This window comes from Tiliqua scincoides, chromosome 3, assembly GCF_035046505.1.
Source record: "Tiliqua scincoides isolate rTilSci1 chromosome 3, rTilSci1.hap2, whole genome shotgun sequence".
Lineage (NCBI taxonomy): Eukaryota > Metazoa > Chordata > Lepidosauria > Squamata > Scincidae > Tiliqua > Tiliqua scincoides.
Genome location: NC_089823.1, coordinates 52513382 through 52535896, shown reverse-complemented (window position 1 = coordinate 52535896; position 22515 = coordinate 52513382). Strand labels below are relative to the sequence as shown.

At 41.7% G+C, this 22515-nt stretch overlaps 1 protein-coding gene across 1 annotated transcript; it reads left to right on the top strand.

Annotated features, from left to right (window-relative positions):
• Positions 1 to 4093: 4093 nt before the first annotated feature.
• Positions 4094 to 21917, top strand: LIPI (lipase I). The gene is made up of 10 exons (XM_066620607.1): positions 4094 to 4181; positions 5165 to 5541; positions 8200 to 8308; positions 8979 to 9080; positions 10249 to 10338; positions 11616 to 11783; positions 14547 to 14642; positions 17606 to 17717; positions 18357 to 18530; positions 21533 to 21917. The coding sequence occupies exons 1-10, from the start codon at positions 4094 to 4096 to the stop codon at positions 21618 to 21620; spliced, it is 1404 nt and encodes a 467-aa protein (XP_066476704.1). The 3' UTR covers positions 21621 to 21917.
• The last annotated feature ends 598 nt before the right edge of the window (positions 21918 to 22515 follow it).

Genomic DNA, 22515 nt, shown 5'->3' with positions numbered 1-22515 from the left:
CAAGGTGGAGTAGATCTGGTCTAAACATATGAAGATATGAGGTGATGGACAAGGACATGAAGGGCACTGTTGTCTTCGATGGCTCCACATCAGACCCTTTTGACATCCGAAGCGGAGTGAAGCAGGGCTGTGTTCTTGCACCAACCTTGTTTGGGATTTTCTTCGCTGTCCTGCTGAAGCAGGCCTTTGGAACTGCAACAGAAGGCATCTATCTCCGGACCAGATCAGACGGAAAGCTCTTCAACCTCTCCAGACTGAGAGCAAAATCCAAAGTCCAGCTGAAATGTCTGCGTGACTTCCTCTTTGCCGACGATGCAGCTGTCACTACCCACTCTGCCAAAGATCTCCAGCAGCTCATGGATCGTTTTAGCAAGGCCTGCCAAGATTTTGGACTGACAATCAGTTTGAAGAAAACACAGGTCATGGTTCAGGATGTGGACTCACCTCCCTGCATTACAATCTCTGAGCATGAACTGGAGGTTGTCCATGACTTTGTGTACCTTGGCTCAACGATCTCCGACACTCTTTCTCTCGATACCGAGCTAAACAAGCGCATCGGTAAAGCAGCTACCACGTTTTCCAGACTCACAAAGAGAGTCTGGTCCAACAAGAAGCTGACGGAACATACCAAGATCCAGGTCTACAGAGCTTGCGTCCTGAGTACACTTCTGTACTGCAGCGAGTCATGGACTCTTCGCTCACAACAGGAGAGGAAACTGAGCGCTTTCCACATGCGCTGCCTCCGACGCATCCTCGGCATCACCTGGCAGGACAAAGTTCCAAACAACACAGTCCTGGAACGTGCTGGAATCCCTAGCATGTATTCACTGCTGAAACAGAGACGCCTGCGTTGGCTTGGTCATGTCGTGAGAATGGATGATGGCCGGATCCCAAAGGATCTCCTCTATGGAGAACTCGTGCAAGGAAAGCGCCCTACAGGTAGACCACAGCTGCGATACAAGGACATCTGCAAGAGGGATCTGAAGGCCTTAGGGATGGACCTCAACAAGTGGGAAACCCTGGCCTCTGAGCGGCCCGCTTAGAGGCAGGCTGTGCAGCATGGCCTTTCCCAGTTTGAAGAGACACTTTGCCAACAGTCTGAGGCTAAGAGGCAAAGAAGGAAGGCCCATAGCCAGGGAGACAGACCAGGGACAGACTGCACTTGCTCCCGGTGTGGAAGGGATTGTCACTCCCGGATTGGCCTTTTCAGCCACACTAGACGCTGTGCCAGAACCACCTTTCAGAGCGCGATACCATAGTCTTTCGAGACTGAAGGTTGCCAATACACATATGAGGTGATAGAATCCTGAAGAGGTAAAGTGGGTGACATTGTATGATGATAAAGGGCAAAATAAAAAATTTTAATGCTCCCCTGAAAAACAAATTCCCTTGTAAATCAGGGCCTAGGAGAGGGGGGTAAAGGGGGTAATTTGTACCTGGGCCCAGGGTCTAAAGGGGGGCCCAGAAGCCAAAAGAGGGGGCCCAGAAATTTCCTGGGATCTGACATTTTCCTATCTACTCAGACTTGTTGCCCATACGGGATGCTGGGGACACTACCAATGCCACATGGGTGGGTAGACCTGGGCTCCTAAGACTTTTCCAGCTGTCTCTACGCTCCCCTCACCCTGCTTCTGTCCCTCCCTGCTTCTAATCTGCTCCCCCATCACCACCCTCCCCTGCTCTGTTTCACCCCTCCCCCTTTGCAAAGGGGCCCAAAAGAAACTTTGTACCCCCTGATAAAATTCCTCTCAGAAGCCCTGTTGTAAATACATTACTTGAAACGTAACAAAAAGTGCATTCTTAATCCAAAGAAACCAATATTTAATTTGGTTTGCAGATTTGAAAAGTGCAACTTTATTTTGGTTTGTGATTTCTGAGTTAAGGCTCACATTGGAAAAAAAGGATCTGACTTAATGGGGGTTAGACAGAAATTACAATTTGGAAAAATCATTCCGAGCTTTCAGTTGTTCTACTGTGAAACTAGCTTTAGTGATTTGACAGGTGCATATATAACTTTGTGTCAACTTGAAGCATTCATGCACATTGGCTGCCATCGTGTGGTTCATTTTGATATTACTGCCATCATATGGTGCATCTTCACACTGTAGTGGATTTAATTCTGTTTGGTGCAATTTAACAGAGGTGCCATTCGAAAGCTACTTATATACCAGCAAAGCCAGATTTGGTCACAGCCCTATCCCTTTCCCCACCACAGCCTGCAGCCATGGCAAAACAGGTTGTGCTGAATTCTGTGGTGGGGAGGGGGTGATGAGGAGTCTTGGGAAGGTAAAGGGAAAATATTTTCCTTTACATCTCCATAAGCCCCTCAACTGCCAGTGGGACATGCACCAGATCTTTAGCTGGCACAAGTCTAAGGAGACAAAGGGGATGTGTAGGCTCGCTACAGTGGTGATTGCATCCAGCACAAGTTGCTTGCACCGAGTGCCACCGCTTTCTGCCTCTGACATGCCTCTCAACCTCCCCTTGGCCTGCCTTGATCGTCCCACCTTTCTACCCTGTTCCAACCACCTCACCGTATTTTCAGCATCAGCGGAGCTCCTCTTTGCCACCACCGTATGTGGGGTCCTCCATGGTAACGCTAGTTCTGACAGCAGTAGCACCAAATAGGACTGGGCTGTTAGTCATGTCAATTACTTAAACTGAAATGTGCCTTCATTTAGTTCAGTTTAGTACAAATGAAAACAACTCAACTAAACAGAATAATCCTATCAGAAACAAGAACGGAAGTATATAGATGCTTAACTGGAAGTAAGACCCACTATATTCAGCAGGGCTCACTCTTAGGGTGCTGCATGGGATTGTGGCCTTAAGGCATTTTAGGCTGTAATCTGATACAAGATAACTGGGGTGAATCCTCATTGAACAATGTTGGACTTACTTTTGAGTAAACATGTATGGAATTGTGCTGAATCCCATCATCATCATGGCTTCAGAGATGATCTTATGGGAACAGGGTATTTTTTGGACAAAATTATTTTATAACGCAAAAACATTTTTATCTGAAAAAGTTGCACCTTTTAGAGGAAGTGGACAGTCTACTGCACAACTGAAAATAGTATATTGGTGAAATAGCAGCAGGTGAATAGGAAGATGATATGAAGCTGAATAGCTTTTTAAACTAGCATGTTACCTGTATCTCAGAATGGCGAATACGATCATGTTTTGTCACTGATTGAAGACAAAAAGGCCATATTATTTTATTTCCTGTGCATCCTTATTTGAACTTCTTTTCTTCTCTTGGGAAATATGTTCTGGGCAAAGTGGAAACTGGCCATGGCTATGTAAAATGGGTTTTTAATTTCTAGACTCATGTAATTACACAATGACTATTCAAACTTGTCATCCATAGTCATAATGCAGGTTCATGGGGTGGAGCAGCTGTTCACTCACCATGTGTAGGCTCTGTATAGAACCAGAGGTGTCAGTAAATTACATGGTGGGGTCTTGCAGAGCCTTCTTACTTGTGGTTCTCACCCTTACTTAGTGAAAGGGGTGTGGGCTGTGGCTATGTGTTTTAATTCATAGTTGTCTTATAGTAATGATTCCACTGTTTCCATTATTCCACTGAATAATGATGCTAGATGCCTTTGAGCGGGTCAACCTTGTATGGCAGATGTGTAGCAAAGGTGAAGAAGCCCTTGTTACATTCTCCATTCCCATTTTTCTTAGGAACTTGGGCAGCATTTTCTTGACAAAAATCTCCTATAATCCTCTCATTTTCAGTTTTTCAGAAAGTCAGTTTTCTTCAGAAAGGCAAAACATATTTGATTTTTTTTTTCTTATATACCACAAAAGTGACAAAGTTGCCTATTGGATAAGATCAAATCAAAACAGAGTTCAAGAAACTGGTGGAAAGGAGTTATGATTTGGAATAAACAGTAGCAATAAAGGAACAGAAACTGCCTTACCTATTTAAGTATGTGAGGAAGGAGGAGCCACACATTGCAAAAGGCTGAGTTTCAGTTTACTAAGTAACTTCCGTTTGTACACCACACCTGTTTTATCAGTGACTCTTGTTTGAGCACTAAAGCAAAAGCCGGCATGTTACAAGGAAACACCAACATCCACTCAAATGTGGATTTTAAAAGCTGCTTTTCAACGATCTCCAATGTTGGAATTATGGTTCTTCACCTGTTTTGTGGCATGTTGTGTGACAGCAGGTAAGGTAGCAATTTAATAGTTGATTTTTTTTAACCACAAAGTAGTGTATATTTTGAACACATTGAAATGGATTCATCATGCTGTTTTGAGATAAGCTTAGGAGTGCTAATCTAATGAATGTGAATGCAAAGGTCTGTGCTTTAGTGCAAAGTAAACAAAGATATTTTATCTTCTGAGCTCTGCACAAAGCTATGCAGCTAGATGTATTGATTTTACTTATTTTGCATGGTGGAGAAAGGGGAGCTCTTAAAAATGAGATGTAATGGAGTAACTTAAAAGGACTTAAAAATCTAACAACTTGATCTTGAAGTATGTTTACTCAAAGTATTTACTCAAGCACTGAGTTTAATGGGACTTCTTTAATCCTAAGAAAATATCAGGACCCAAGAGAGGGGATAAAGAGTGTAAATTTGTGCCCAGGACCAGGGTCAAAAAGGGGGCCCAGAAATTTCCTGAAATCTTATATTTTCCTATCTCATCTGGACTTGTTGCCCGCTTGGGATACTGGGTGTGTGGTTGCTGCTGCTACCAAAAGCCATATGTGCTGAGTCAAGGAATGCATACATGACAATCCTTAACACAGAGTCAAATCTGGAAGGAAACGAACAAAGTAAATAAATGTTTATAACAAAGTAAATAAATGTTTGTAGGTTGTACACAGAAAATGAAGAAGAAATAAGCAATAAGCAGAAATAAGGGGAAAATCCATGGACCTGTTTTCTAAATGTGTCCAATTATATGAGAGCTGATATTGTAATAGAGGGTGTAGGAAACTTGGACCTGTGACTTTTTAGTTCCGATTTCGGCTTAGCCATGAAGCTCATTAGATTACCAAAGGGCAAGTCACTAATTCTAAACCTAAGCAACTTATAGCATTGTTTTGATAATCCTGGGTGCCTTTATAGGAAAGGTGGCGTAAAATGTGGTTAAAAAATTGTCTAACTGATCAAGTGTTTGTTTTCTCATTTATTTTTATTTTCAGATACAGGACAAGAATGCCCTACATTTACAGATCTTGCCCTATCCCATGCTCTGATTGGTACAGATCTGAAAGTGCAGCTGCTTTTGTACACAAGGCAAAATCAAAACTGTGCTGAGAATCTCCGTGAACATGATCTAGCAAATTCTACACATCTAAATGTAACCAAGAAAACTATTTTTATTATCCATGGATTCAGACCTACAGGCTCTCCTCCTGTCTGGATTAATGAGATTAAAGATCTTCTGCTTGAAAGGGAAGACTTTAACATCATAATAGTGGACTGGAATCGTGGTGCCACAAATCTCTATTATCCTACTGCAGTTGCCAATGTTAAGGATGTAGCAGAAATCTTAACACGATATATTGCCCAAATGATGGTAAGGAATCTGTGTGTGCATGCGTGTTGTATTATACATACATACATACATACACACATTTAGATATATATATTACTGTATATTACTAATATGGTAAGGCCACACCTGGAGTATTGTGTCCAGTTCTGGTCGCCGCATCTCAAAAAAGACATAGTGGAAATGGAAAAGGTGCAAAAGAGAGCGACTAAGATGATTACGGGGCTGGGGCACCTTCCTTATGAGGAAAGGCTACGGCGTTTGGGCCTCTTCAGCCTAGAAAAGAGACGCCTGAGGGGGGACATGATTGAGACACAAAATTATGCAGGGGATGAACAGAGTGGATAGGGAGATGCTCTTTACACTCTCACATAATACCAGAACCAGGGGACATCCACTAAAATTGAGTGTTGGGCGGGTTAGGACAGACAAAAGAAAATATTTCTTTACTCAGCATGTGGTCGGTCTGTGGAACTCCTTGCCACAGGATGTGGTGCTGGCGTCTAGCCTAGATGCCTTTAAAGGGATTGGACAAGTTTCTGGAGGAAAAATCCATTATGGGGTACAAGCCATGATGTGTATGCGCAACCTCCTGATTGTAGAAATGGGTTAAGTCAGAATGCCAGATGCAAGGGAGGGCACCAGGATGAGGTTTCTTGTTATCTGGTGTGCTCCCTGGGGCATTTGGTGGGCCGCTGTGAGATACAGGAAGCTGGACTAGATGGGCCTATGGCCTGATCCAGTGGGGCTGTTCTTATGTTCTTAATATTAGAAACCACATGAACAGCCCTGTACAGACAGAGTGTCTCAAAAATTGATGCAAATTTTAATGAGCTCTGATTCATACATACTTCATTGTAGAAAACCGGAAACACTCAAAATGTTTAAGGGAAGCAATTGAAGAGATTTGTGGAACCATCCCCAAACACAAGTGGATGTCTGCATAACCCTTAGTCAACAATGTCAGTGGCCAATAGATGCCAGTGGGGAACATTTTGAGCACTTGGTCTAATGAATTAATTAACTGGGTCAAGCAACTGCTTGTGTGTACACTATATGCACTATATGTGTGAATACTATATACTAAATACTATATGTGTGAATAATACATTTTACACTATATAATGTGTGTACGGGGGAGGCTATATCCATAGATCCCGTATCTGCAGTTTCATCTATTCATGGATCAGGTCTGCAGGACCATGCACCCACCACCCTGCACACACTCCTTCCAAAGGTGAGGAGAGTATTCTGGAGGGTATTCTGAACCCAGCAGAGGTTTTGTGCATCTGCCTGCAGCTTCTGCTGGGCTCAGAATGACCATTATGGTGTTTTGTTTTGTTTTTTTAAAGGGTGACTTCTGGTTTTTTTGAAAAACCTCCAGGGGAGGGGGCATTCCCTCAAATCTGCAGATTCAGCTGTCCATGCAGGGTTCTGGAATAGAACCCCCCATGGATACGGTGGCACACCTGTACATTTAGTGTGTATATGTTTTCTTGAGATGCTTGTATTTTGCTTTCTGGTTGTCTTTAGAGTTATGTTTTCATTTAGTTTATTTGAAAAAATGTATAATAAAGCGCTCTTTTAAAAAGTCACATACACAGTGGAGCATTTAGCTTAGCATTCTGTCCCATAGAAGTAGCACCTTAGCTGGTTCTTGTAAAGTGAACAAGAGCATAATGTGAAATGTGACTTTTCATTGTTTATTTGCACTCTGCTTTTGTAAATGGAAAGGAATTTTGTATATGAATGAAAATGTGTGTATCCCATGTAAATTGTTGTATACACTGATTGCATACCTCTAGTTTATATATAAAATTTCCTGTGTACAGTTGCTGGAAAACAATGGGCAGGACATGTAAAAGATACATGTGGATGATCTTCACACATGACTCACTTGTGGTGTTTATGCCTTTTCTACTTAAAATTTCATTCCATATGCAAAAAGCATAATGTGTGAAGTGTCCCTAATGCACACAGATCACATATGAAGTGCCCCCCCCATGATATATCTGCTCATTCTTTGTCTGCTGGTGATGGTAGCCTTTAAATGGCTACCATCTAAGCTAGTGATCTGAACTTAACTGTACACTCATTTTATATCGGTTCACAGTGACAACAAAACAGACTGATTTGTGTATTGTGGCCACATCAGAGGAATAGATCACCACAAAATGGAAGCTGTTGTACAATAAAATGTAGCCACATACACTCATACAGCCCAAACCTATCCATCTTTCCAGCACTGATGCAGTTGCAATGCAGCCGTAAGGTAAGGGAACAAATATTGAGGAGCCCTCCATGACTGGCTCCCCACTGCAGAATGCAGCACATGTCCCATTAGCATGGTTGCATCGGCACTGAAAAGTTGAATGGGATGGGGCCCTTAGGCTTAGTGTTACAGTTTGTAATTATCTCATTTGGAATATAAATTTGTCTAACTTATAATATTTGACTATGTTAACTGGACTGAATTTTCACCAAAGTTTTCCCTGGTTTGGGAAAACTTTTGTGCATGTGCAGTTGACATGCAGCTAACCAAGTGTCCAAAACTGAAACATGGGTGCTTAAGGAGGAACAATAAATCCTAGTTTTACCTTGGATTTGTATGTTAAGATACCTTGGAAATAATGATAGGGTTTGCATTTCTATGATATTTTGTTCATTCATGCTTATTGACAGGCACATGGAGCCTCTCTTGACTCTGTTTATATGATTGGAGTAAGCCTTGGAGCTCATATAGCTGGATTTGTTGGAAAGACATACAGTGGCAAAATTGGCAGAATTACAGGTAAGATTAGAAATTGGATGTTTCACTTTTAAACTGTAGTTCTGTTTCCAGTTATATTTGTATGGCTCAAAGAATAGCATAGACCTTACTTTTGAGAAAACATGCTCAAGATTGCAATGTTATAGTAACTATATTGATTCTAGTACATTTATCATTCTTCAGTTACCCATATCCAAGAATAAATTAGCTGAAGCCACAGCAGTAGCGGATGAAGGGGGAGGACTGGAAGGCCCATGGGCCCAGGCCACAGGGGGATGTTGGTGGGACTGGTAGCATGCGGGGGGGGGGGAGACTGGGGCAATGTGCTTCCCCTCTGCAGTGTATCGGAAGTTTCCCGAGCTTGTAGTAAGGAGCAGACAGAGCTCTGCTCCGCTAACCTCTGGAGGTGGGGGGGGCGTGGGTAGCTGCAGACCCAATTTGTGGTTAACTGAAACCGTGGATATGGGATTCATGGATATGGGGGGCTCCCTGTATTTAGTTTCCAGTTAGGAATAGAATAACAAGAGAGGACTGGGGAATAAGTACAAGTTATTTAATTTTTTGCCTGTTTAAACCATAAAAATGAATTTTTTAAAATTATATGCCTTTATGTTTTATCCTGCTTCCACTCAGTACTACATAGATATACAAAATATTTTTCAAATAAGGCTTTGTTTGTTTTACATGCTAGGTCTTGACCCAGCAGGGCCAATGTTTACTGGAAAGCCGCCCAGTGAGAGACTGGCTCATACTGATGCTCAGTTTGTTGACGTTGTTCATACTGATATTGATGGTAACTATCCAGCTCTGGATTTTAAGAATTTTTTTTGTACAATTCAAGTAGGGATGTCACTTGATTAAAACAACTTTAGTTGATCAATCAAATGAATTTATGATCAGATAAATCTGCATGTATTTGCATGTGACTAAAACAATGGTTTTGAAGTAAAAGTGTCTGTTTTTTGATGCTGCATGTATATGTTATGGGATATGTTTCCTCTTAGAAGTCACATTCCTTTCTCTGTGAGTAGGATGAGGAGGGGATTGTCATTTCCAAAATGGGGTTCTTTCTTGTTGATTTTTTAAAAAGGTTTTACATTGACTAACCTGATTAATCATTTAAAGTTTGCTGCCTTAAGTTAAGGCAGCCATAGTTTTGCTTGAGAAAACATGCCATGTCTTGGCCAGTTTATAAGCAATTAATGGCCTCCATACTATGTTCTGATGTAAGGATTGTCCATTCTTGTTTGTTGTCCCCAACAAACACCGTCCCTGGATTTGGTGGCATAGCAGCTCGACTTCCAGTTTCTACAGTTAGTCACACACTTTGGTTTTCCAGTTACTGTACCACAAACAGTAACTCAGATTTTTCAGATCCTGAAGAATAATGTCCCGTTCTTTTACTCAAGCTTGTTTGTGAATTAAGACTTTCCTGTAATAAATGCCACTAGTGAGATCTACAACAAAACGTCCCCAATCCTAATGTTAATTCACCCCCTCCTGCCCCATGTTCTGCTGTGTTTTTCCAGCTACGTTCTTGGCATTCTGTGGATCCTCGGAGACATGACCATGTGTAATCTGGCTCAGGTTGTTTATGGGAATGGGGGTCTTTTCTTTTTCTTTTACAGACTTACCTACTTCTGTATACCTAGGTAACTTCCAAGTTTGCAGAAATCACTACCTCCTTTTTTTGTTGCTCTGTTTAACATGCAAAGACATAAGCACATAACCACCTTAGGTTCATTATTAGTACATATGGTGATGATGATTTCCTTTTTGGCATCAAATGAACGCCTCCCTTTTAAAAATGTCTCCCTTTTGTAAATATTATGACAAATGTGTAAAAGAAGTAAAAAATAGGCTCTGACATTTTCTGAAGTTCAAGATTTTTGTGATTGTTAAGTATGTAATCATTTATTCTGAAATTTCTTCTATTTTTTTCTTCACTATGTTTTTGTTAGCGCTGGGTTACAGGAAACCTTTAGGAAACATTGACTTCTACCCAAATGGAGGAACTGATCAACCTGGATGTCCACAAACAGTTTTTAGCGGTAAATATCATTTGATTAATTATAAATAGAAAGGGCATTAGGAATGGACCTACTTGGAGCCCCTGGAAATTTCTTAAATGTGGTTAATGACCTTCTGGAATCACTGCTGCTGATTTTAATAGCATTGGAAGGCACTGTGTGTTGATTTCTTTAAAAAGTGCTTCTTGGAAAGATGTAGCAGAGGCTGGATCTGATACTGCTTACATATGTCCTGGATGATGTCATTCCCTCATTTGAATTAAAAGAAAGCAATGCCAGTGCAGGAGGCAGAGCTTTAAGAGACCAACTTTATGAACTACGGATGCTTGAAATCTATAGCCACGAGACAGCAGGACTTTCCTCTCTTGTCTATGCTGTTTAGTTACTGGAAAAATGAAAACTGTTGGATTTTAGAAAGTTTTATTTCTGGTACACTTTAAAATATTTTAAACACAGTGTTTGTGGATTACTATTGGAAGTGAGTGCTTTTCTGATGGAACTGCCCTTACATGTTCTCTGTTGTTACAGAAATTACTTTGTAAGCTGTTTTGGACAAATAGGACTATATAAATGCTAAGTGTTATCATTACTAGAGTATTTTACATTGTATTGCATCTTTACAATCTTATGCCATGGTAATATTATATTACCCCCGAAAAAAGTCATTGTGCGCTCATGGTCACATAAAGTTCTGCTTGCAAAGCTCTAAGAGAATGGTGTTTCTGACTGGAAAAAAAAAATCTGCACTTAATTTTGGGAATTGGGATTCTTAGCTGACTGGTGCCAGGATACGATAGCAGGCCCTAAACAGGCAGTCTAGTTTGAATTTTCTGCTGTTAGCATGAGAGTAGGGTTTCCTGTGGCAAAGATCCCTGCTTTTTCCAAGGTCATTGCTCAGTCTTTTAGCAGCAGAAAACCCCTGCATTAGCTATGATGCAAGTCTGTGAAAGAACTGTATGCAGTTAAATATGAAATTATTCGTAGAAAAAATTTTCAAGTCAGGTTTCTCGGTTAGAGATTGCTTTGGCACTTTTAAGCATTTTCAGTAATAACATTTAGTACTTGCGCCCACAGTGTGTGGGCGTTGTTTGTCAGAATCACTTTCTTGTTGATTTACTACCTTAGAAGAAAAGTCAGTCTTAATCCAATAACCAATGCAATTACATAACTCTTCCGAAAAAAAGGAAAAAAGGAAGGTATGTGCCTTGCTTGTAATTTTGTAGTTTCATTGATGTTGGTGTTTCTCTTAATCAAGACATAACAATTTTATTTATTTATTTATTTATTTATCCTTTTAGGTCCTAAGTTTTTCAAATGTGACCATCAGAGATCTGTTTATTTGTACATGTCCTCCCTGAGACAGAACTGCAGTATAACTGCATACCCTTGTGGCTCACATGCAGATTATAGGAATGGAAAATGTGTGAACTGTGAAGCTTTTCATCCACTTCCATGTCCAGAAGTAGGTAAGAATGATGTGTCATCTTGAAAGTGGAAATAGCATTTTATTGATGGATTTGTTGCTATCAACCTACCATGCATTTACTTGGAGAGGGGTGCAATTACATAGTTTTCTAAATAGACTGTGAATTTTGTATTACAAGGTATGTTCTCAAAAGAAACTTTCTATAGAATACATCTCTCTGCATAATGGTTGTTCATCTCTGAAAAATATTGCAATTTAAACTTGTAGCTGATTTTTCAGAGGTCTAAGGTCAAATCAGAGCTACACTTTAATAAAATTTGACACTTAGCAAGGTAAGATTTTTTTTTTATAGCTTTGCAGATCTGCATGATTGGGCCACAGTTTGCTGAGACAGGCCCATGGTTGTCATGGCAGCCATGAAATCCTGAAGTGGACCTACCTTGAGTGCTTCTGTCCACATTTGTTACTACTCACTCCCACTCTGTTTTATTCCCTTCCCTCCTCTCCTCTCCCATTCCCCTTTGGGAAGGGGCCCAAAAGAAATCCCTGCTAACTGGGTAAGTGGCACTTTTTAAATGGGTGCTCTTCTTTTATTTAGCGGGGCGGAGAGTAACTGACCCTTAGCACCCAGTACTGTCTTTTCTAGTGGCTGTCTGCTGGTGTTCTTTTGCAACTTGAGAGATAAAGACTCCTGCCCAGTTTGCCAGGTTCTGGGCAGGGAATGGTGGAGACACTGAACAGAGCAGAGCTGGCAGACATCAAACAGGGAATGGCCACACAGAGCTACCTGCCAGAGCTTGTAGCATGTCTGTGCTGTGCAGCACAGATAAACACAGCTGACAGCCCAGTGGCACAGATCTGAGTAGCCCCATTCGGGCCACTGCCACGCAACAGGAGGTAAGGGGAAGTGATTCCCCTTGCCCCAGGTTGCACCGCAGCCAACCCAACCCTGTGCTGGATACAGCTCAGGCCAGCCTGCCTGCCTGCCTGCCTGTTCTAGCGCAGGATAGGATTGGTCTGTTATTTTCTAATTAGAGACCTGGTTTTATTTGGGACGCAATCCAAACCTGCGCTGGAGCAAGCAAGCCAGGAGGATTGTGCTGCATCTAACGCAGGTTTGTTGGGTGCAGTGGCTCAGCCAGCGGCAAGGGGAAGCTCTTCCCCTTACCCCTGAGTAAGGGCTGCGCGCCCCAATGGGTTTCCTCGGACCTGCACCACCTCTGGAGGTGGCGCAAGTCTGAGGAGAGCAGAGTGGCTGGAAGCTGCTCCGTTCTCTCCGGGGATGGGGGTTGGGATCCGGCATAACCGCTGGGTCCCAGCCCCGCCCTCGGCTCCCTGAGTGCCCACCCCAGGGCTGCCCATCGCCCCCCTCCTCCCTGCCCCCCACACCTACCTTGCAGCTTGCTACCTTTGACACAAATGATGGTGCAGGAGCTGCCGCGGAGGCTTCTGCCTGCCTCCACATGTCGGCGCATCTAAATGCGCCAACGTGGCTCCCAGCCACGGAGGCGCAAACATGCTTTACGGCACATTTGCGACCCTCCTGTGCTGGCCCAAGTGGCTTGGACCGGCATAACGCACCTTTTGAATTGCGCCCTAAGTGTCTGTAATTGAGCTGGATAATATAAAGAGTGACAGAAAGTGTCCCTTTGGAAATAGGGTAAACTGGATGGCAGAGAGAAGCAGAATTCTGGAAAAAAAATTGTTTTTTTAAGAGCATTGAAATCAACAGCATACATTTAACTTAGACAAAATATTTTTTACAATGAATTCTGCAACTCAGCAAGAAAAGTTATGGTAAAATTAGATGTTTATAAATGCTCATCCCCTTGCCACCACCCCTCTAATTTGAGGAAAGGTGGCACTTGATGGAGAGCCCGCTCAGATGACCTAAGAGGACATGCAGCGATGTACAGGAGATCCCTCAGAAAGCCTGGACCCAGACCATGAAGAGCTTTAAAGGTCAATACCAGAATCTTGAATTGGGATGAAAAATAAATAGCCACTGCAGTTGCTGGAGCAGTGATCTAACAGAGTCAAACCACCTAGCTCCAGTAATGACCTGCGCCGTTGTGTCCGATTGAGTCAAGTATAGCCGTAGCTGGTGCACCAGTTTGAATTTGGAAACAGAACTAGGGAGCTAGAAAGCTGAGATTTTGAGCTGGGAGTTGAGCTGAACTGAAAGCAGCTTTGGACTGCAAGGACCTGCATTTTTGCTCTGATCCAAGGTCACAGGCTTGGCACACCAGCTGAAGCTGGGCAAATGCAGTCCTGGCCACCACTGCCACCTGGTTCTCCAAGGAGAGCTTTGAGTCCAGGAGCACTCCCAAACTGATATGTTTGGGAACTTCCCAGACTACATCTCTGCAGAGAATTGTGGGACATCACCTACACTCTCTAACCACTAGAGAAGGAAGCCAAGGGAGAAGCAACCCAGTCAGTTTTTGAAGTGAATTAAGGGCAGTTGACACAGGTCTCTTCTGCTCTCTGCTCCAACCCATATGCTTGAAAGACTTTTGACTTGCTTGTAATAATTCCTGTGATCCTGGTCAATCAGATAAAGAGAAATTACTAAAACTGATTTTAAGACAAGAAAGGAATGTGTGTTTTTCAGGTGGACTAGCAGGTGCTGCAAGCCTTCATCCAGTTTCCCCATTGACTTGAGTGGAATTTAGCATGCATAACCTGATCTGTTTTTTGAGATTGGATGTCAGCTTGATTTCCCAGAACATTATAAAACATAAACTTATCTTTAGAATTTTTATCTTCCTTTGTTTATTAATTTTTCCAATTTGAATTTGAGGTTATTATGCTGATAAATGGAAGGACCGTTTAATTGAAAAAAACCCTCCTGTGACAAAAGCTTTCTTTGATACCACAGGCAGCGAGCCATTCTGCCGTAAGTGATTAACCATTCTTTTTTACACTTTTTATACGTTTCATTGCGTTGTAACATTATGAACAAACTACTTTGTACTGTCCAGATAACATGGAAGCTTCTTGATTAGACTTTGTTCTTTGTTGCTGTATCATGTATGCTATTCTGCTCAAATGATCAATGTGTCAGGAGAAAAAGAAAGCTAAAGCCAGAAAATTATCTGGGCAGCCTGGTAGAAGATAACAAATGAGTGAGAAGGGGGAGGGAGGAAGAGTTAGGCTTGCATTGGACAATAGGAAGATCAGTTTCAAGAAGAAAAGGGCAATGAAAAACAGCAAGCTATCAGCTATCCTACCATGCAGCATTCCAGAACTGTTGACTGATTTTACTTGGTGAGTGGTAATAGTACCAAAAATGCCCTCACCTAGTACTTCTTCCTCCTGCTCTGGAACAAGAGAGGGAAGCATGGGACTCGCGTTCCTGGCATTCTCAGCCAAGACATCCAGAGTACCTTTGCCAAGAATTGCATAGGACAGGGGTGTCCAGACCTTTTGACAGGAGGGCCACATCATTTCTTTGATACTGTGTTGTTGGAGGCTGGGGAAAAAATAACTTGTATTTAAAATTTGAATAAATTTACATAAATGAATATATTAGATATTGAGCTTATATGAATGAATGAAGGTCTTGTGATAGCTCAAGGCCTATAAAAGACTGTTAGAGATGCATCTGTCTTTTGCAAAGACTCAGACACCAAAGTGAAGCAGCAAAAATTTATTTCGCTCTTGCAAGAATGGGTGCTTCGCCCAGAGGGAGATACACAAAGAGGTCCTTACATGGGTTTTTATTCTTTCTCTCCCTTGCTTCCTATTGGTTAGGTTACATTTCTTTTCTGGCTCATCTACAACACATTCCCTTAATATGTTTCCCCACCCTGTACATACATCCCATGTTCATGTAAAAGAGCTAAAAGGGGTGAGTGAGAAAATATTAATTTGCTATTTAAGCATGCTCATTTAAACTTGAACTTTTGTCCTTCTTCATTTGTGTATGCAATTGTTCCCCTTGCTGAAGCTGGACAGTCTATTTCAAGCTCACCTACAAGTCTAGTTTCAGCTAGAATTTCCTGCTGGCCCCTCTTTGTTCCCCTTTTTCTCTAACAGCTGGCTATAAGTGCATAACAACCTTATGGTGAAAACAACTACAAGTCAAACTTTGGCTATTAACTCCAGCTATCCATATTATATAGATCCTTATTGCAAAAATAACATTCCTTGTTTCCCACAAAGACTTTGCACAAAGCCTTTTCTTTGCTGCCACTGCCACTTTACAGACATGAAACAGCAAGCAGCAGAGGGAGCCCTTGGCCTGTAGCTCATGCGAGACGTCAAACAATCAGCCCTCACACTGAGTTGTGTTGGGTCATCATGGTCTCCAGCAAGTCTCCAAAGGCTCATTGGAGACTGGCCGTTTCTCACGGGCTGGACTGGGGGTCCCTGAGGGCTGCAAATGGGCTGGGGTTTGGACACCCTTGGCCTAGGGTGCCCAAAATATGCATGATGCTGTCATTTAATACCATCCAAACTAATACTATACTATCAAAGAACCCCTATGATCACTTATATTAGATCTATTTTCCACAGGGCAATGTTACAGTGCTATAATACTACAGGCATAATATTATGAGTCAGAGTTTGAATATTGTATTGGCGTGAGTTTTGCTTGGCAAACTCAGTTGGTAGGGATGTAATGATAAGGATTTTGTGATTCTTGATATCCTGGGACGGGTATCCAAAGTTTTTAGCAGGAGGGCCACATCAGTTCTTTGACACTGTGTCAGGGGCCAGGGAAAAAAAATTAATTTACATCTAAAATTTGAATAAATTTACATAAGTTTACATAAATGAATATATTAAAGATGAACTTATATGAATGAATGAAGGTCTTGTGATAGCTCAAGGCCTATAAAAGGCCTTGCACAAAGCAAGGCTGGCCTTTCCTTTGCTGCTGCTACTGCATCACAGACATGAAACAGCAAGCAGTGGAGGAAGCCCTCATCCCAAAGCTCACATGACAGGTCAATCAGTTGCCCTCACGCTGAGAGCATTTGCTTCGGTCTAGAGTGTGCTCCAACAAATCTCCAGAGGGCCAGAGGCTCATTGGAGACTGGGGGCTCCCTGAGGGCTGCATTGAGAGGCCTCAAGGGCCGCAAGTGGCCCCAGGGCCGGGGTTTGGGCACCCCTGTTCTGGGATATCTGACAAGCCTTTGAAACGTGATATTCATCAGTATATCAGTGTCTAGGACAGTGTTTCTCAAGGTTTGTCCTCCACCGTACCATTTCACATGGCCCAACTATTCAAAGTACCACTGGAAGTAACTGGTGATGACATCATCACCAGTCACTTCTGGGTTGGGAGACCAGATGCAATGTGACAAACACTAGTAAGAGGCTCAGGGTGAACCGGAGGGCTTTTTTGAGCATGGAACAATTATGCTTTGTAGCTCTGCCTGCCGAGCTGAGCCTCCTACTGCTGTTTGTTGTGTTGTGTTCCTAGTCTTGCAGCCAGGTCGCAAGTGTCCAGGGGTCCTGCGAGTATCACCAGACACCACCTCAAGTACCACTGGTGATACCCATACCACTGGTTGAGAAACACTGGTCTAGGAAACAATCTGACAGTAGGAGGCATTTCATAGTTTGAATTTGGAAAAAGAGTCAGGGAGGTAGAAAGCTGAGACTTTGAGCTTGGAGTTGAGCTGAACTGAAAGCAGCCTGGGACAGCAAGGGCCTGCATTTTTGCTCTGATCCAAGATCATAGGCTTGGCTGACTGCTACAGAAGACAAATCTCCAGGGTGCTTTCATCCTAAACCTTCTCGCCCTGCTTAGAGAAGTGGAGCACTTATCAATATAGTAAACACCCTATGTATTCTCCCAAGTACAATCTTTGCATTGTAGTAGTTTATCCTTCTGCTTGTCCTCCCCAGTGCATCATTACTTTGTGGATTTTATAACCTGGAACAAAAGTAATAGGAGAGGTTTCATAAAAATCAAAGTAACAGATAATGCAGGAAATACAACAGAATCCAAAATTAATGGGTAAGTTTATTTTTCCTGATCTTTAATTTATACCAGACAGACTTAAGTTATGATCACAAATGCATCAACCTTAGTACTAAGATGCAGTAATGCCCATGAGACTGATTTATAACTGGTCCCCATCACAGAGGAACTCACAATCTTTATGAATAAAAAGAAAAAAGACAACATACCAGGAAACAGCTACTAGAAAAGCTGCCATCTTGGAATGAATAGAGATCGGTTTTCTGGGAGTAAGATAACGTCTACATGGTATATGGCCTACCAACTCAGATGAATCCATCAGCCACGTGCTATGACTTGTTAGGGCCTCAGCATATCTCCTGTTCTTGCTGTTCTTTGTTTCTGACTGCAAAAACAGGTGGATTGTCAACTATCACAATGACGGTGCACTCCTAAGCATTTTTACTGAGAAGTAAGCCCTACTGAGTTGATAGGGACTTACTCCCAGGTAAATTTGTATAGGATTGCAGCCTGAATGGTTGGTGGAGTGCAGGTGACTTACAGAGTCTCATCTTGTGTGGATCTTGAATAGAATGAGCCTCACAGACCAGTCCTCAGGTCTTTTTCATTGTAACTGCACATACAGCATGCAACTGGGAATCTTCAGTGTAACACTGTATCCTCATTTTTGCTTAGCGATGCAGCACTGTTTCAGCAGTACAGACAAGCCAAGATTTTTGCTGGATTTTCCCTGGATTTCAATGATATACCAAGAATTTCCTTGACATTTTCTACAAGGAATCCAGTGGGCCCAAAATACAAACTTAGAGTCCTCCAAATGAGATTAAAATCCATTTCACATTCAAAAAGGTAAGCCGATAATTTTCACTAAGTTTATCAAATCCTGTATTATTTGCCCTATTTGGAGTCTTCTGGGTAGCTCTCTTCATACTGCATAGTACTGAATTTGACCATAAACAAAACCAGTTTTTATTATTTATTATTATTGAAGAGAAAATTAAAAATAAAAACATTACAACAAAAAGAAAGAAGCTCCAGACAAAGAAAAAGAAGAAAGTCTCTCTCTCACTCACACACACAGCAGCGGCTCAGCCAGAGGTAAGGGGAAACTTACCTCTTACCTTACACTTACCTGTGTAAGGGCTGCTGGCCCCAATGGGTCTCCTCCAACTTGCACCACCTCTGGAGGTGGCACAGGTCTGAAGAAAGCAAGCCACTCCGTTCTCCATGGGGATGGGGGTTGGGATCCAGCATAACACAATGAAGCTTTACAGCATGTTTGCAACCCTCTTATGCCAGCCCGAGGGACAAGGGACTTGGGCCAGCATAAGGTGCACTTTGGATTGTGCCCTAAATTGCTCAGTACAGAAGGGCCAGACAACATGCAAGACATTCCAGCAGAGGTGATAAGAAGGGGCTGTTAGAGCCTGGCTGAGAATTTAGGAAAGTATGGTTTAACCACAGCAGCCCATCAAGTCCTTCTGATCAATGACAGTATTGAGAGAATGTCTATTAGATGGTGGTTAGTTGGCATTAGAACAGTGTTTAAAATAGGTAAGATTGGTGAGGTACTACTTGTTAGACCCAAGACTAACTGTGTGTGTGGTGCATGGACAGCTGACTGCACAATTCTAAGTCTTCCTTGAGCTGCTGCAGCCATCCCTGCATTAGGTCATAGTGTTGCAAACATGCAGTAAGATTGGGCCGGTTGGGCCAGTGTGAAGGCCTGCTCCGGCTTGGCAGTGCTGCATCCAATCCCAGCACTGGGACAAGATTGGTAGTGGCAGTGGCGCATGCCTCATCCAAATCCCCTTTCCAGGACAGGCAATCCTACATGGGGCTTCCAGATTTGTGCCAGTGGTATAGCTATATAAGGAGAAATATATCACCTTACCCCAAGGAGACCTTCAGCCACCTCCTGAACTGCAATGAATGCACTGCAGGCTGTGCAGCCTGGCTGTGCCAGCACAGTTTAGGATTGGGCTGTGAATTACAGAAGTATCATGCAGGCAGACTCTGCAAGGGGTCAGAATTGATTAAGGGATCTAGAAAGGGGAAATGCCCTTGGACAGAGCTGTCTTGCGTTGGGGTGGAGTTTTATTTCTGACTGTTGGCTTCAGGTCATTAATTAAGCTAGTAGTGCAGGAACTGCTCTTCTGTTCTGAAGCCCTTTCACTGCAGATCTGCCAAGTGAGGAACCAAAACTCTTTCTGCAAAAGGATTTCATGTGCAAGTATCACAGTAATCTATGTGTGTCCACCTAGGCTGCCCTTATTTTAAATATTACTTGCTTCAGACATAAATGAATTAATTGCACTCTAGCATAGAGCTAAATAAGCATATTTTGTTTGTTTCACTTTAGTATGAAATTAAATTTGAATAACTGCCCACTGGATTGTGGCCATTGTGTCACATGGTTAGAAGTTTATATGATGTACTTCATGTTGCTTATTTTGCTATTATTTTGTGTTATCTATAATTATGTACAAACTTGACATATATGACAATTGAATTATTTCATTGCCTCCAAATAATATGTTGTTATTACACAATCATAGACTGTTAACTGCATAATTGCATCTTGCAGTGTGGTAAAATATGTGGAAAGGAAATGAACACACATATGACTTCCATAGTTATTCATAATTACTGTAATTATACAAACACTCAGTGATATGTTAAAAGCAGCAGTACTTACCCAAGCTCTAAATGTTAATTAAATTGCAACTAAAATAGAAAAGAAATTGCATGGGCATGAGGTAAGTGTTCCAAAAAACTATACTAATTGGTGATATACCAACTGGATAAAGCAGGAAGCTGAAAATACTAGGGAAAAGTTAACAGAGTTGGAGTTTTCTTCCCCAAAATTTGCATGACTGAATGGTCTTGAAGAAGGACCCCCCCATTGTAAGATGGCCCTTCTTTTTCATGTATATGTTTGTGGATACACAGTGTTATTGGGGAATGGAGTGCAAATGAACTTTCTCATGCTTACTGTATAAACATTAAGAGGAAAGCTATATTTGTGTGACTGTTAACCTCAAAAATAGTTGTGTGAATCATCTCTAGGATTTATAGATTCACACTTTTACAACAGTTTCAGGTCGTCTTGACTTCTCCAGGTTCAAATTTGGCCATGTAACTACCCTCCCCTTACTTTTTTCATATCAGCTTGCAGACCTGATTTGCTGCTGGCTAGGTACAACCTTAAAATATATACCAGCTTTCCTCCTAGAAACAATGAAGTCATCACTTAGCCAATGCCACTGAAGGTAAATGAAGCTTATGGACAGTGCTCTCACTCAGAATAGTTTGTTTGCTCTTGGTGACATCATCATGAATCCAAATATAATTAGCTGACCTCTCTACTTGCATTAGACTACTGGTTAAAAATGGCACCAAAGCAGCAGCCTACTGCAAGCAAATGTTGCTAGCAAAGGTACTAGGAGTAGTAAAGCAAGGGGCACGGGAGTATGTGAGGGCTGGTGTGTGACCACCACAAACACCTTAATGTGCCCCTGAAAAAAGGATGAAACAGGCATGTTAGAAAAATATGCCTCTTCTGTTTCAGCTCTGTCTGCTGAAATTCAAGGTTTCCTGACCCCAAGTCATCTTTTGCCTGATTTTTACAAATTAAGCCTATGTGAATCATGACGTATTTAATTTAGTGAACCTATTGGCTGCCCCATGTATAGATATTGACTTCAGGAAGCATTCCCAGTCAGTCTTAAAGGTCTTGGTAGAACACAGGGGTAAAGGCTATCTTTTATATTTGACAATATACGAGTATATTTAAAAAATATAACATGCTGCTTTTGTGTTGTCTTTCTGTTGTCTCTTTCTTTAAATAGGATTCAGCTGTGTAGATATGATTTTGTACTGTGGGAAAACATTGAAACAACCTTCAGACCTATTCCATGTCATGAGAACAATGCATGAAACAAGTCTTTCCTTGTGCACAGAGTTAAAGACAGTGGTGAGAAATCACAGGGCAAAACTCATACCTTTCAAGGAGATAGTTTGAATCGCTTCCTTTGGTCAACTGAATTTGGCTACCCTTTGAATACCATCAGATGGAGTTCTACAGATATTCTTGAAGTGTTAAGAAATACTTATGATGATACCCACAAACTGTTTCTAATTAACAACAAGAGAATCAGTGGTATGAATTACCTTCTTCTGCATAGATCTGGCTGCAATTTTTGTGCAATGGCGCTAACATCACCCAGAAATTAATAACTGCATCTGTATGTATGTATGTATGTATGTATGTATACATACATATTATATATATATATATATATATATATATATATATATATATATATATATATATATATATATAATCACAGTACATAAAATACTTTGTTTTTTCACAATAATTTTCATATTATATAAATGATATACTGTATCATTTCAAGCTGAATTTGAGCTGCCAGAGATTGAAGATACTTGCACATTTCTCCATGTGCAAGCTGGGGAAGTTCTTGTTTATGGAGCGCTTTGTGTGCAGAATAGAGCATGCAGAGAGCTTGCCCAGCCATGAAGTGGCCTGATGTGGTTTGCAGCAGATGGTGAGAAAGCAGCGCATTTGGGGTGCTCTTCATTCTGAGTTGGTGACCATCCCCCTTCAGGCTGCCATGAATGCCAGCCACATTGATCTACTTCCTTACTGAGCTCTGTCACATAATAATAATAATAATACAGGTATTTCTATACTGCCTTTCTTGGTCCTCAGATTTCTCCTTAGACTTTATTCAAGGCAGTTTACATAGGCAGGCTGATTAAATCCCCATAGGGGTTTTTACAATTTGAAAGAAGGTTTCTATCTTTC

What these genes read in the sequence shown, in the direction of transcription:
- LIPI (XM_066620607.1), top strand. Translation starts at nt 4,094, where the DNA reads ATGTGGATTTTAAAAGCTGCTTTTCAACGATCTCCAATGTTGGAATTA. An exon ending in GGCATGTTGTGTGACAGCAG is followed by an intron (nt 4,182 to 5,164) that starts GTAAGGTAGCAA and finishes TTTTATTTTCAG; the next exon opens with ATACAGGACAAGAATGCCCT. An exon ending in AGGCAGCGAGCCATTCTGCC is followed by an intron (nt 14,643 to 17,605) that starts GTAAGTGATTAA and finishes TGTCCTCCCCAG; the next exon opens with TGCATCATTACTTTGTGGAT.